Consider the following 15,168-nt stretch of genomic DNA (forward strand, 5'->3'; position numbering starts at 1 on the left):
GGTTGGCTCCTTTTATCTTTTCAAAAAGGACATTTGCGATTGAAGAATCTCGCTATTTTTCATTCCCTGCAAATGGGTCGGCCTAGGCCATTTCTTTGTAGAATTATTGCTAATCATAACAGCTACGTTGTTCATAAACGTTTATCTTGGCTGCCTTCATTAGTGAGCCTTCCAATTTCTATTTCCTTTATCTAACATACATCAAGAACAAAGCACATATCACATATCTGACTTACAAATTCAATTGATTATCCGATTTCGGGGTAAACACATGGTGATGGAAAAGAAGATTGCTGTAAACGTGTAGTGGTGAATGGTGATAGGCTACTCTATTTTACTCCCTTGTACTTTTTCTTCCTTTTTTGATGAAATAAGAGACTAGTAATGCTTCGAGAAGAACAAAGTTATACAATACTTGAAAAATATATTTCATCAGTATTGTTGTGCTTGTGTGTTTATTGACAGTTTGTAGGGGTGTACAAACGAAACCGACAAACCGCACCAAACCAATAATCCAAACCAAACCGAGAAAAAAATCGACTAGTGGTTTGGTTTGACTTGGTTTGGTTTTAAAAGAAAACCCGACATTATTGGTTTGGTTTGGTTTTAACTAAAAAAGTCAAAACCAAATCAAACCAACCCGACATTACGTATTATAAAATTTTAAAAATATTTTTGATAATAAAAATATTATATTTCTTAAACTTTTTCATAGTTTTTTGTCTTTTAACATATTATTTCAAGCTTAAAATTAAAATTTTGAATGGTCCAATAAGATTTATAGCCCTTAGATATTAGTAACTCAAATAAAACCCAACAAAAATCAAATCAATACTAATGCTAATAAAAGAAATTCAATTCTAACACTAGGAATGACAATAATGGTGAATATCTATTCTTTAGTTGTATATTGGTTTAGACAGTGAAAATACATAACTTAATTTTATTCTTTTCTTTAATATCTAGTCATGTAATTAATACTTATTAGCCGTACTTATTTTAGCATGAATTTGTACTTTTAGATTATGATCATTTTCTATATGCCTTATAAATTAGCCGTATTTATTATAGCATAACTTAGTACTTTTAGATTATGGTCATTTTATTTTATGCGATTTCATTACTTTTTTTGTTGTTGAATATTTTAGTACAATGTCATCTCTCATCTCACATTTTGTGTTATTTTCTTAAACAATATCTTAATTAGATAGTCGTATCTTACTAGGACTAAAGAAATATTTGAGGTACAAGTTATATGTTTTGTATGAAGGCTTTACCGAAAAAACCCGAAAAACCCGAAAAAACTGAGAAAACCCGAGGTTGAAAAACCCGAATTGTGTTGGTTTGGTTTGGTTTATAGATTTAAAAATCCGATGCAATTGGTTTGGTTTGGTATTAGAAAAAACCGAACCAACCCGGTCCATGTACACCCCTAACAGTTTGTTAAAAAAACTTATTATTCGAAATAAAAATGAAAAAGGATTAGGATTTGAGAGAAAGGAAAATAAAGGTGTTAGAGAGGGATGAGCTGGTGGACAAAAGAAGTGAATATTAGAGAGGGGATAGACGTTTGAACATTTGATTAAGTCTTATGTGTTATGCAGGGTGCAAATTAATTAAAATAGCGCTATAGAAAGTGCAAACTGTTTAGTAGGATGGTACATATGAGTAACTTTCCCTTCTTTTTTCTAGATATGAATGGAAGAACAAAACCAGACAATATCATTATTAATCCGACATATTGCGAACGAGACAATATGTTCATAGATGATCTTATTACTAAAATGTTAACCCATAAATAAAGCACAAACCTGAAGGAAAAAAAAAAACTAGAAACGAATTTGGGTATAGTTTATTATTTTCAATGGATATGAATCCAAATTCCTTCACTTGGTATATCTTGATGGACCACGAAGAGAAGATAGTATCCGGGTGGTGCTATTTGACGCGAATTCGGAGTGCGTATATCGATTCGGTATGCTGACTTTCCAATCGGTTTCACGTTTCCATTTGCAAGTACTAATAATCTTTGGTTCATAGTAAATGAATGTGTGTTAAACCCTGGTGCAACCATTGTTACCATGACCAAATTTTTGTTCACTCTCCCAGAAACAGTAAACTGAACTAGTATTTTTTGCCCGTACTTGAATTCAACTTGCGAATGGGGTGAAACGATTCGTGGACATAAATTTGCTGATTCACAATCCAAATAAGATGGTGAAAATGCCTCAAGCCTTAGTTCAGTGGGAAAAATAACTCCTGTGAAGTTGTAATATTGATGTGGATTACTACCACCTATAAGAACTCGACCATCTCTGAGCAGAACTGATGTTGAATGGTACATTCTTGGTATGTTACTTGGGTTTTGGATCTCGAATCGAGATCCAAACGGGTTATCAGGTCTGTAAATCACCGGACTCAAAACGGGGTTCCTGCCACAATTCCACCCGGCAGTGCCTTTCTCTGCTCCATTGATGATCAAAACGTCACCATTTGGTAGAATCACCATGTCACTCATTGTCCTCGCCATTGGCATGGTCTCCATAGCCCATTCTGGATTCGGGTCAGTTACTGTGATCCGCCCGCATGTATTCAATGCATCGATAAAGATACTCTGATTTGCTTTCAAGTACGAGTCTTTTGATGCTCCACCACATACCAATACCTCAGCTTGAATATTTTTTGGATGCAAGTTCTTCAATGGAAGAAGAACTGCAGAACCTGTACTTGGATAATTCCTCGGATCACCTCCAGGTATTTGTGGATACGTTTTCACCACCATAGTCTTCTTGTAATCAAACAAGATAGCTTGGTTATTAGCAAATATGAATAAATTACCATCCACATTGAGAAAAACAAACGGGTATAAATTATTCTCCACTTTAGGTTCCTTTGTCTTCAAAAGAAATGGCAGTTTGTACAAATTTTGGGTTAAAGCGGTCTTGGGATAAAACTCGTAGGTAAAAGCCTTATGACCGCCAATGATAATTTGTCTGCCATCCGGTAATATATGATTAGTGGCATACCAACGTTGTTGAAGTAGGCCACGTTGAATTTCTCTCCAATCACAGCTTGTAATGTTATTACCTTTGCAAGGTCTGAAAACTCTTACAACTTTTTCACCATATTTATAGCCACCCGTTTGGATCAAAGAACCGTTAGAGTTGACAGAGCCCGAGGAGCACCAAACGTCGGTGAGGACCATGAGAGGTCGTATAGAGTTTGTTGTTACATCGTATTCGACAGAGTGAGCAGTGCAGTCGACTTCTAATGTTTCATTTGTATGTTTTCTGCATTTGCCATGAGGCAATGAGATGTTGGATTTTCCAAAGTCAGTACGATCGAAGATGATGACTTTGTCATTGTGAAGAAGTTGCATGTGCATGGCTGATATGCCTATGCTTGACATTAGTAGGTTCCACTTGCCCCCTTTGACATAGGCAAAATTTTGATCATGACATGGTAGTAGCACAAGGAGGTTATAAAGAATGAAGAAAAGAATAATTGTTCTTTTAGTGGTCATCATGAGCTTTGCTATTCTTTGATTCTAGCAAATTCAGACAGAGATGCAAAGGTAGCAGAAGGGCTTTTATTCTTGGTTAAGATGTTTGGTTTAGTGAAGAAAAGTCTGATGTTTAGATGTTTGGTTGAGTGAAGTGAAGTCTCAGTTCTCAAATGATGCTTTTTTATAAAGACTTATATACCTAATAATTACCGTATAAACATAATCTTTTTATACTACAAATGGATAGAACTTAAACTCTCCCACAAAGATTTGAGCTATATGAATTGATAATGTAAAAGCAATTCTTACATTCAGTAGGTTACGTACCGCGTAATAATCTCAACTGATTAATTAGTTACAACCAATTTCATTCCACTTTGGCACAAACATCTTCAATATATATATGTTCCCTAACTTTTTGTCCTTTTACATATATATCCAGTTTTATTCTTTTGGTAAGCTTGAGTCGATAAGTTAGTGAAACGGAATATATTAACATAACATTTGGGATAACGTTGAACCTTGCTTATTAAGCCAGTAGTTATTATTCACTTCTAAAGTTTTTTTTTTAGCCTCGCCTATAATCTTGTTAATTCAATTGGGAGAGCATGGATATTAGGCAAGGTCCTTTGGCATGTTATGCTTTTATCATCATTAGGTGTTTTCTCACATTGCCTTTTATTAGTAAATTCGTTAGTTAGGACTATTTTTCTTGAAGAATATATTCTCTCTTTTCAATTAACCTAGAGATGGATGGGAAAGTATACATGAGGGGTGAAAGGAGAAGAAGATGGTTTTATGGTGTTAGACAACCAGATTTGGACTCAAGTGTAATTTGGACGACTCCTAAACCAGCTGAGTTTATGCATGAGTTGTGTGTGACTCTGTTGTGTAGACTATGGTCTCTAAGAAATAGCATCCAGATTGTATTTGTCATGTATACAATAACCAATAGATGGAGATACGGCAACGACATATGATTTAGGAGGACCTTTCTTGATTTTGTCTAGGATCATAGCTTCATTAGTGATCCCCATCCCTTCCCTTTATACGGATTAGAAATTGCTATAATCTTTAATAGGAATTGGGAGGTACGGTTTAACCCTCTTCTTATGTAAATATTTTTTTGGTGATAACATACAAGGTAGCGGTCAATGTCAAACCCCTAACATCACAGGTAACTCTAACTTGGTGTGAATGGCATTAATAAAGAAAAAGTACGATCTAGGAGGGGATTCCTTTGTATATTGTATCAGACGAATGAAATCAAGAAAGCAATATTCTAAAATGAAGAGCTTCATCTATCCTTAAATTTCTTCATGCTATTAGAGCATAGGTAGACTACAATTCTGAACCTCTTCCCTACTTGCTTAACCACAGATGCATCATCAAATGCAAGTCTCTCACTTAGCTTTCACGGTTTCACCTCTTCACTCTCCCAACTCACTGCTAGTTGTCGCATTAAATTAAAATTAGCCAACTATATCTTGTTTGAAAGACACAAATCTTACAACTCATACACACTTAAAGAAAGCAACATGACCGAAACAAGAACCACCAACCAAAGTAATAGAAAATGAGAAGGGAGAGATAAATCCTAACCGCATGTTCTCTGAATGGTAAGAAAATGACGTTATAGTTATAAGAAGCTGACTCTCCAGAATAATGACAACAGAATCAATTAATGTTCCAAATTATATGATGTTCAATGGCTAAAAATATATGGACATACGTCTTGAAACACTTATCTATAAGAGAGCAAATACAAGAAATTAATTTCAGTTGAAGCAACAATTGCAAACTGTTAAGATAGGGTCAAAGTTAATTGATGGAATGCGAAAGAATTTTAAGGAAGTTTAATAATTTCCTTAAACTAAGGAAAGTGTTAAGCTAGGGTCAAACTCTTAATCATGATGTTCATGGTTATACACAAACCCTTAGACAAGATAGAAAAGTAATCAAATTTGCTAGGAATCTTGATAGCAAGTATAGAAGCTTTCGCACTGTGATGATAAAGAAGCCTCCTTACCCAATATTTACATAATTTATAAATGCTCTCAGAGGAATATTTGAGATGAGGGAGAATAATGAAGAGTAAGCTGCACAAACACATCTCGACCCTATTATGGCTTTAGCCCAAAATCATAAGGAAGAGATCGAGGAAATTATTATGGGGGAAGTGGATAGCAGAGAGGAAGAAAATGACAATTCAAAACCAGAGACAATTTCAAGGATCTATTAATGGAGCAAATGTAGTATCACTCTTGTAGGTCCTTATATTTCGATAGTATTTTGTCATGCCTTTCGACACGCCTTTCTACACTGCTTTGGATTGCTTGTTATTACCTCTAGTACTATCTGATTGTTTCTTTTACTAGGTTGTCCTATTATCTTTCTGCTATTTTCGGCTTATTATCACTTTCTATTATTACTAATTCTTTTTATATCTCTCTTTGAGCCGGGGGTCTACCGAAAACAACCTCCCCGCAGGTCAAAAGGTAGGGGTAAGATTTGCGTACAATCTACTCTCCCAGACATCACATGGTGGGATTATACTGGGTATGTTGTTGTTGTATTAATGGAGCAAATCACTAAAAAGAACCCATTAAGACGAATCCATGCCAAATTTGTGATAGAAATAATCGAACAAAGTCATGTCGCAACTAAAGTTTGCATACAACTAATATAAAATACCACTCAAAATTAATTGTAGAAATACTGAAAAGTAAATACTCCCTCCGTTTCAATTTATATGAACTCATTTGACTGGACACGACATTTAAGAAAGAGGGAAGACTTTTGAAACTTGTGGTTCAAAATAAGCCTTGAAAATTTGTGTGCTGTAAATCATTCATAAAGTGAATTTGTTTTCAAATTAGGAAAGAGGTCATTCATTTTTGCAAGACGACTAAAAAGGGAAATAGGTCAAACAAATCAAAAAGAGGAGGAGATAAAATGTTGAAATTACCTCCCCGTATTTCGTGGATGGCTCACCTTAGCTACAAAATTGAATGGTGAAACTCAACGATGAACTTATGTGTCAGTGTCACCTTAAGTGTGTATTGCTAAAAGACCATTAAGATCATCGATCCACCCCACCCTTGTCTTACCCCTAGACAAGTCTTTAAAATAGTAGTGTATATAACTAACATAAAGTAAGCACAGGCAAGTATAAAGAGATATACGAATATGCATCTAAATTAAGGTATGGTATAGATACACAAATAATATTATACTGCTGAAGAAATTTAGCTACGGTGTATGGAGTTTCTTAGCCCACATATATCTTACTCGAGTTTTATGTGTAAGAACTCTTCCACTTTCCAAACACAATCTAATTGATGCCTGGAAAGTGGGGGATGGGGTAAAACCTGGACTTGACGGTCGTTTTATTCGGGAGATGACACGTGAAAGGTAACGACAGACCGGGCATGACTCAGCAAGGCGACACCGGTCCCAACTCTTGAGCAAAACCGATGAAGTTAGTCTCGCTCATTGAAGGACCGGAGTTGTGATGCGAAACCGCCTAGCTTCGGGGTGACGAGACATATAAGATATTGGCAGGTCAAGATAAGTCTAAAAGGTACGTTCCTGAAGAATCTAAGATTCATTCCTAAAGACTCTCAGTCACGTAGATAATGATCATCTTGAGGGGCATGCGACATAGAAATGTTACTTAGGGTTAGGCAATAAAAACATCCCTTCCCTCATTTAATTTTCCATCACTAAGAATGTTATTTTACTTCATTGTTGTTCTCAAGCTCTTAAACTCTTAAGTTCACCAAGCTACTGCTTTCCGGAGACGCTGCTAAACAACTGCCCCATAGACCTTGAATAAGAATTCCTTACTCTGTTTTACTTACTCACGTTGTCCATTATTTTTAGGCTTAAGTGACTAAAACGCCCTCAAACTTGGCACGAATTGCAACTTTAGTCCCCAAACTATTACTGCACTTCAAGACACCTCTAAACTTGGCAAAATGGGTTTTAATTCATCCCCGAGCTGCCACGTGGCACAGCAAGTGTAGTCACACGCCAACAGGCGCGTGAGAGGTGCCACGTCAGTTTTTTTTTTTTTTTAATAAAAAAGAAAGAAAAATCAATTTTGGAAAATTCATAAAAAAAGTATAAATTTTTAAAATCAGAAAAAACTAATTTTTTTTTTTAAAATGTGGACAACCAATTTTTTAAAAATAAATCTGGACTGAAATTTTTATTAAAAAATCTGGAACTTCTTAAATCTTGAAAACTGAGAAACCCATTATTTTAAAAAAAAATCTGGAATTTTTTTTTTAATTAAAAAACCTGGACTTTTTAACAATCTGGAAAACTAAATAAACCCATTTTTCTAAAAAAGAATCTGAAAAATTGAATTTTTGGTTAAAAGCCTGGAATTTTTTAAAATCTGGGATACTGATTTTTTTAAGAATAAAGTGGAAAACTGATAAAAAAATTTCTAGATTTAAAAACTAATCTAATTTTCCGGGATTTTTTTTTTAAAAATGGGTTTCTACATTTCATAAAAAAAATCAGTTTTTCCAGTTCTTTTTTAAAGATGTGTCTTAAAAGAATCATGAAAATCTGAATTTTTTAGGACACTTTAAAAAAAAAAATCAAGTTTTCATTTTTTTTTTTAAAAAAAAATCCATTTTTGACAGATATTTTAATTAAAATTGTAGTTTTTCAGCTTTTTTTTTTAAAAAATCAAATTTTCCAGATTTAAAATAAATATTTCATTGTTCCAGATTTTTTATTTAAAAAAAAAAAATCATTTTTACATTTTTTTCAAAACAATTTATCTATGTGGAGGACACATAGGATGAAAATGCCATGTGGCATTAATATTTTACACATGGAGGCCACATAAGCCTTATTTTGTTGGACGCCAAAGTTGACTACACTCACTCCGGGTCATGAGCTCAGGGGTGTAATAAAACCCATTTAGCCGAGTTTAGGGGTGTCTTGAAGTGCAGCAATAGTTTGGGGACTAAAATTGCAATTCGTGTCAAGTTCAGGGGCGTTTTAGTCACTTAAGCCTTATTTTTATTTATCATATCCTATTGTTATTATCGAACAAATTAGCATTAATAACATCATTATTTGATCATCTTAATATATGTGTCCTTGAACTATTGAACAAATTCAATTGTTATCCTACTTACGAATTTAGGTCTAAAAAAAACATACATAATATTTAAATTATAGTCTAATAATTATCATCATACTTTGTATAACAACTTACGTGGAGGGTTGCAGACTTTGCTGTTCTACCAAAAGTCCTTCCTCTCATAATTTTACAAGAATAAAAAAAAGGAAAAGGCTTAAATATGCCATCGAACTATTGGAAATGACTCATTTATGTCACTCATTAATAGTTCGGCTCATTTATGCCACTCATCAATAGTTTGGCTCATTTATGCTATCGTTCGTTACAAAATGACTCATCCATGCCATTTTTCATTAACGCCGGTTTTAGATATGACACGTACTTCTATACAATTTAGACACACATCGTAATTAAATGCACCAATTTTAAATATGAAATTAATAAAAAATCGGACCCATACACCCTACCCACCCACAACCATAATCTAATGGTCTAATTACGCGTCATATCTCAGATTGAAACCAACATTAATGAAAAATGACATGGATGAGTCATTTTAGTGCAGTGATGACATAAATAAGCCTAAACTATGATGAGTGGCATAAGATGAATCTAATCATTTCTTATAGTTGATAGCATTTACGAAAAAACCCAATGATGAGTGGCGATAAATAAACATTTCGATAATTTAATAACATATTTGGGTCATTTCCAATAAAAAAGTGGAGAGGCGAAAAAAGAAAACGAAGGAGTAAGTGCAGGGCAAGTCCTAGTGGTAGGGTCGTTGACGATCCCAAATTCTAAAGAGCAAGATTGAGATCATCCGCACACGCACCACCACAAATAAAACACCACACACATATTTTCTGTTTCTCTCTGGAAATTCCATCTCAGATCCGATCATTCAATTGGAATGGCATCTACTTTCAGCGGTGATGAAACGGCTCCCTTCTTCGGCTTCCTCGGCGCTGCTGCTGCCTTAGTCTTCTCCTGTACTCTCTCTCTCTCTTTATTAGATCTAGGGTTTCAATTGTCAATCCTATGCTAATAACTAACGGATCCTAAAATTTAAGCTAGTGGATACTATTTAATACTATATCTCTATTATGTGTGCAAGCTTGCTCTGAAAATGTTCTAACTACACACACATACGCTCTGTCGTACTGCGTCCGTCCCTGAATTGCTAATTATGCTTCTTTATGTATTATAACATTTTATGATTTTCAAAGACTTTTCGACTGTATGTGCTGCAGAATCGCTAAACTATGCTAATTATGTATGTTTGTCATAATCTTATACTCCCTCTCTCCCAATTTATGGGTTACTTTTCCATTTTTTAGAGTCAATTTGGCTAAACTTTGAAGCTAAATTGTACTTATTAGATTAACTCTTTATTTTAAAATTACAATTTATATATTTGAAAACTACATGAAAAGTCCTATAAGTTACAACTTTCCTCATATAAAATTGGTGAAAAATACATCTTAAAATTTTGGTCAAAGTTTGAATCTCGGGAAGTGAAAAGTATCACATAAATTGGGACACAGCGAGTAATTTTTATAATTCATCTATGAAGGAAAAATATTTATTCAAATTCTCTATGAATGTTTGAATGCTCTCTACAATCTCCACCAATCTGAAAAATAGCTAGCGGCGCTCCTATTTATAATAGTAAGCAACTTACTTTAACTCAAAACAGAAAAACCTATTCCGATATAATTCTGTCTATAAATGCTACTTAGATCTGAATTAGAATGCCAAATCCTAACCAATTTTGGCTTCCCACAACTTTGAATTATTTTTTCCAACCTTCTATATATAAGTCAAGACAAAGGTAGTGGGTGAACTGCTATCGCACATCTACATCTGACAGTTTGTGTGTCTGCACGTGCGTGTAGGTTGAGTTGAACGCGGTTGGTGCACACGGAACACTATTACAAAGCTACATCCCTTCTTAATGCTAACAATGTTTAATTATTTGTGTACTCCCTCCGTTTCAATTTGTTTGTCTTACTTTCCTTTTTAGTCCGTTTAAAAAAGAATGCCTCTTTTCTTTTTTGGCAACTCTTTAAATTCAACTTTCCACATGGCATGCTTAAGACCACAAGATTAACAGACATTTTGGTGCATTCTACATATCTTTAGTTAACAAACAAAAGATTCAAAGTCTTCTTTACTTTCTTAAACTCCGTGCCAAGTCAAAATCAAACAAACAAATTGAAACAGAGGAAGTATAATTTTATGATTTAAAAAAAAAAAAAAAATTGTACTACGAGGCTGAAATTAGTTTGTGTCTGAACCGCTGCTGCTAAAATATATCTTCTCTTTTTGCTGCTTATGTTTGTTTGTCTGTGTTCAATGTTTTCAGGTATGGGTGCAGCTTATGGTACTGCTAAGAGTGGGGTTGGAGTGGCATCTATGGGTGTGATGAGGCCAGAGTTAGTGATGAAGTCTATTGTGCCTGTGGTTATGGCTGGAGTTTTGGGTATTTATGGATTGATTATAGCTGTCATTATCAGCACTGGCATTAACCCAAAAACCAAGTCCTATTATCTTTTTGATGGTTATGCTCACCTTTCTTCTGGTCTTGCTTGTGGTCTTGCTGGCCTTTCTGCTGGTATGGCTATTGGAATCGTTGGCGATGCTGGTGTTAGGTAACCTTCTTCTGATAATTTAATCTCTTTGATGCGTGGTCCTCTTATTGGTCTTGAAATACTTCCCGGCGGAATTCAGTCATGATTTCTTAAATTTCATTTTGCATATTCATAAATTATATAAGAAAAATATTATTTATCACGATTTTATTGTTAAAGATGTTCTAAAAAGTATTTGAAAAGATCGTGGTCAAAGAAGAAACTGTTTAACACCAAAATAGTGGTGGTGCCATTCTTTTGTGGGTTTGATCGATTACTAGTGCTAGGCTTTCTGGCTACCTTGTGGTTTTTTAGTTGCAGTGGATCTTCTAGCTTTTTCTACTATTATTATGCTGGAAATGAAAATATCTTGTTGTTATGTCTTTAATTGTTCAGTCTTAAATGAATGATGAGGAATGTCTTTGTTATGGATTTACTTGTTTTGTCTTAATGAATGATTGTGAATTGTGTGCGTGAAGAAGCTATATGAATAAAGTTTATCAGCTGTTTCTTATCCCTTCGTACTTAGGTTCAATTGTATAGATCCTATATGATAATTTTCAGGTAATTGACCATGATGTCATGTTGTGAAAGGACTCAAAAGGTTCTTCACTATGTACATTCTTGGGAACTGTATCAATATTACAAACGAAAAAGTGAAGCTTCATCTTCAATGAAAGCAATAAAAGTATTAAATCACTAAGGCAGTCACTGCATAATTTCTTCAGACTGATACCTGTGCCTACACAACAGTGTTGTCAAAGGCGCTCTTAAAGCACGCTTAAGCCCTGAAGCAAGGCTCAAAACATGTTGAGCGCTTCGCCTCGCTTTATGTGCGCTTCAGTGTCATCACCAAGGCTCTAAGCCATACTTTTCCTTGCCAATGAGCCTCTCTTGAAGAGGTGACACTAGATAATTGATATTTCACTTTATTGTAATGGTTTTACAATTTCTTTGTCCATATATTTGTTATTCATGCTTATTATTATTAGTCTTGGACTAAACCTATATATAGTTGTATTTTTGCACCATTGCGCCTTTTTTCACTAAAGCCCACGCTTTATTTGCTCTTTGCGCTTAAAGCCCCAGCTGACCTAAGAGCTTTTTTTGCGCTTTTCGCTTTTGATAACACTGCTACACAATACACAATAACTCCCATTATCATCACCATTATTCTGTCAACTTTGCTTTTTTGACCAACCGGATGAAGAGTTTCTGTCAATTAGAGCTTTTAGTCTATTTGTGCTGTCCCCTGAAACTCCCTGTTGAGCTTAGACTACTAGATTTTTCCATACTTGTTTCCTGCATTCACTGATATGATGATATTGGGTTCGCCTTGATTAGCTGTATTTGTAAGAATATCCTGTAATCCATGGTTCATATTGTCTCGGTAGAAAAACAGAATTACTGAAGAAGCTTAAATGTAGCTTCATTGGATCAAATTTAGCTGAAACATGTTATCTATTGTCAAAAAAAAAAAAAAAAAAATTTAGCCGAAACATGTTATATTCCGCTCCTGTGTTTGTATTACTGGGCCTTGGCTATCCAATTCTATGTAGAAAGGTACAGAAGTGTGTCAAAAGTATCAAAGACCCTTTTTGACTGCATAGATGATACTCGCTGTCGTTTTATAAAACTGTCTTCGCTATCCCTATTCCATTTAAAAAGGTAGACAATTTTGTCAAAAGTTTCAAAGACCCTTTTTGATAAGTAGATAACCATCTATTATGGGTCGAGTGAAGTTCATCTGTTGTTGGTAAAGGGCAATAGAATTGTTCTTTAAGGTTTTATTGGATCACGCAAATTCCGTCGCAGAGCTGGGTTGAATTAGAGGGGTAGGATCGGTGGTTTGAATGCAGATAGGTGCAAAGGGGAGACATTAGGGGGTGGTGGATCAGCACCTTGGAATAAATATCCAGTTCAGCATGTTGATAGGACCTTAGAAAACGAAAATGGAACAAACCCTAAAAGTTACACTATACCTTATTTTTTTAATATGAAGAAGTTATACTCTACCCTTTTTTTTTTTTTTTTTTTGGTTATACTTTGGTCAGTTACTTGAGTTGCTGTATGCTAGTACTGATTAGTGATTGCAATATCCCCAATGAGGTATTAACAGAAAGAGTTTTTACTTACTGTAAAAAAAAAAAAAAAAAAGAAAGGTAAACTGAGTTGGTCTCCAGTATGGTGCTGTGATAACTTCCATTGCAATTCCATTCTTCTCTTACAGACGCTGTGTGTATAATGATCCATTATTTTAATGTAGCATCCTTTTTACTAACTTCATTTTTTACCTTACTCAAGGGAGGCCTTTCTGTGAAATTGAGATGAGAAGGGGAAACTAATTATGGTTCTTTTCTTGTTTCTGTTATTCACAGAGCTAATGCACAACAGCCCAAGCTTTTTGTTGGGATGATTCTGATTCTTATTTTTGCTGAAGCCCTGGCTCTTTATGGCCTTATTGTCGGCATCATTCTCTCTTCTCGTGCTGGCCAGTCCAGAGCAGAGTAGAAGACGAACATGTTATGCTCCGTAACTGTGAATTATCTTTTTGTTCTTCCACATTGGATGAGATAGTCTGGCTGCTGAATTATGTTACTTTGTGTTTTGGGCTCCAAGATTATGTAGTTGATCGTTTGGCTTACAGAATTGGTCCACATCTGCTGATCTGCTGCAGATTGGATCTCCTATCAATAAAGATATCAGTTTATCTGATGCTCCATTTTTCAAGGACAACAAAGGATTTATGTAAAATGCTTCCTGTGTTATTTTATCTCAACTTCAAACATAATATTTATAATTCTTTATCTATGTATCTCTTGATTTTTTTCCCTATGTCTGTCTTCATTTTATTTTTGGATTGGTTCTCTGTTTACTCTTCCGTCTTTGAGTACTTTGTGCTTTCAAGTGAAAATTAATTGACCCATTGTTTAGCACTTTGACCAGCAATGACTTTACATCGTATTTGAAGTTTTAGCTAAGCAGTCTTGTTAAATTGAAATAAATAACTTCACCACTACAACGGAGTGTGGTATGGTTAAGATTCATTCGCCAAAACGGCAAAACTAGATGTTTAGCCTTTGAGTTAGGCTTCGACTTTTGGGGTATGAAGAACCTTTTGATGCAGGACTTTTTACCTCCCTTAGTAGGTTCACCTGCCACAAATATAGATTAGTCACAACGCCTCTACAGATATAATGGTTTAAGTCAAAGTGAAAAAGATAGGCTTCACCAGGTAGTAAGTACTTGCTTTTGGATGGTTCTATTTAGGTGTGTACGTAGGTTAGATTGGTTTGGTTTTTTCATTTATCAAACCAAATTATTTGTCTTTTTTATATTTATAAGTCAAACCGAATCAATAAGAGTTGAATTTTTCTTTTTCGGTCTCTTTTTTTGCTGTTTGATGTGAAGCATCTTAAAACAAAATTTATATGATTTTTGTGAAATATGATATAAATGCCACATTATTTAATACAATCATACATACTTCAGTTCATTATAAACACACATGACTATTGACAACTATCCCACAAAAGGGGGAAAAATTCATATCATACATTGAGAGCTTCAACTTTTAGAAGTTGAGCTCTTTCTAATTTGTAAGTTTTATACACACGTCAAAGCTAATTAAAATGGATGGATTATAGCTAGGGACAAAGAAAACATTTGGGCTGTAATGGTTTGATTTAAGTGAAACTTACATAAACAACTACCTTTTAATAGCTTCTAACAATTTATAACTACTTTTTCTATATTTACAAACCGTAGCTAGTTTTTGTTGTATTTGGTTGTATTTCGTGTTTTTGAAATATAGGGAAATACACTGAAATACAAAATCCGGCAGAGTTCGCATTTTTGAAATACACTGAAATACAAAATCTGGCAGAGTAAAAATAGGCTGTATTTATGGAACAGATTCTCTT

General features: G+C 34.5%; 2 protein-coding genes across 2 annotated transcripts; one reads left to right on the forward strand and one right to left on the reverse strand.

Moving 5' to 3' along the window:
• Positions 1–1,861: 1,861 nt before the first annotated feature.
• Positions 1,862–3,523, reverse strand: LOC132037989 (aldehyde oxidase GLOX1-like). The gene has a single exon (XM_059428703.1). The coding sequence runs from the start codon at positions 3,521–3,523 to the stop codon at positions 1,862–1,864; it is 1,662 nt and encodes a 553-aa protein (XP_059284686.1).
• A 5,908-nt stretch (positions 3,524–9,431) lies between these two features.
• On the forward strand, positions 9,432–14,078 carry LOC132037790 (V-type proton ATPase subunit c2). Its single transcript, XM_059428409.1, has 3 exons — positions 9,432–9,604; positions 10,981–11,266; positions 13,624–14,078. Exons 1-3 carry the CDS (start codon positions 9,526–9,528, stop codon positions 13,754–13,756), a joined length of 498 nt encoding a protein of 165 aa, XP_059284392.1. The 5' UTR covers positions 9,432–9,525; the 3' UTR covers positions 13,757–14,078.
• Positions 14,079–15,168: the final 1,090 nt, after the last annotated feature.

Source organism: Lycium ferocissimum, chromosome 11 (assembly GCF_029784015.1).
Source record: "Lycium ferocissimum isolate CSIRO_LF1 chromosome 11, AGI_CSIRO_Lferr_CH_V1, whole genome shotgun sequence".
Taxonomy (NCBI): domain Eukaryota; kingdom Viridiplantae; phylum Streptophyta; class Magnoliopsida; order Solanales; family Solanaceae; genus Lycium; species Lycium ferocissimum.

Coding starts and splice junctions, on each gene's coding strand:
- LOC132037989 (XM_059428703.1), bottom strand. CDS start 3,523: ATGACCACTAAAAGAACAATTATTCTTTTCTTCATTCTTTATAACCTC.
- LOC132037790 (XM_059428409.1), top strand. CDS start 9,526: ATGGCATCTACTTTCAGCGGTGATGAAACGGCTCCCTTCTTCGGCTTC. Junction 9,605..10,980: donor TGCTGCCTTAGTCTTCTCCT/GTACTCTCTCTC, acceptor CAATGTTTTCAG/GTATGGGTGCAGCTTATGGT. Junction 11,267..13,623: donor GTTGGCGATGCTGGTGTTAG/GTAACCTTCTTC, acceptor TGTTATTCACAG/AGCTAATGCACAACAGCCCA.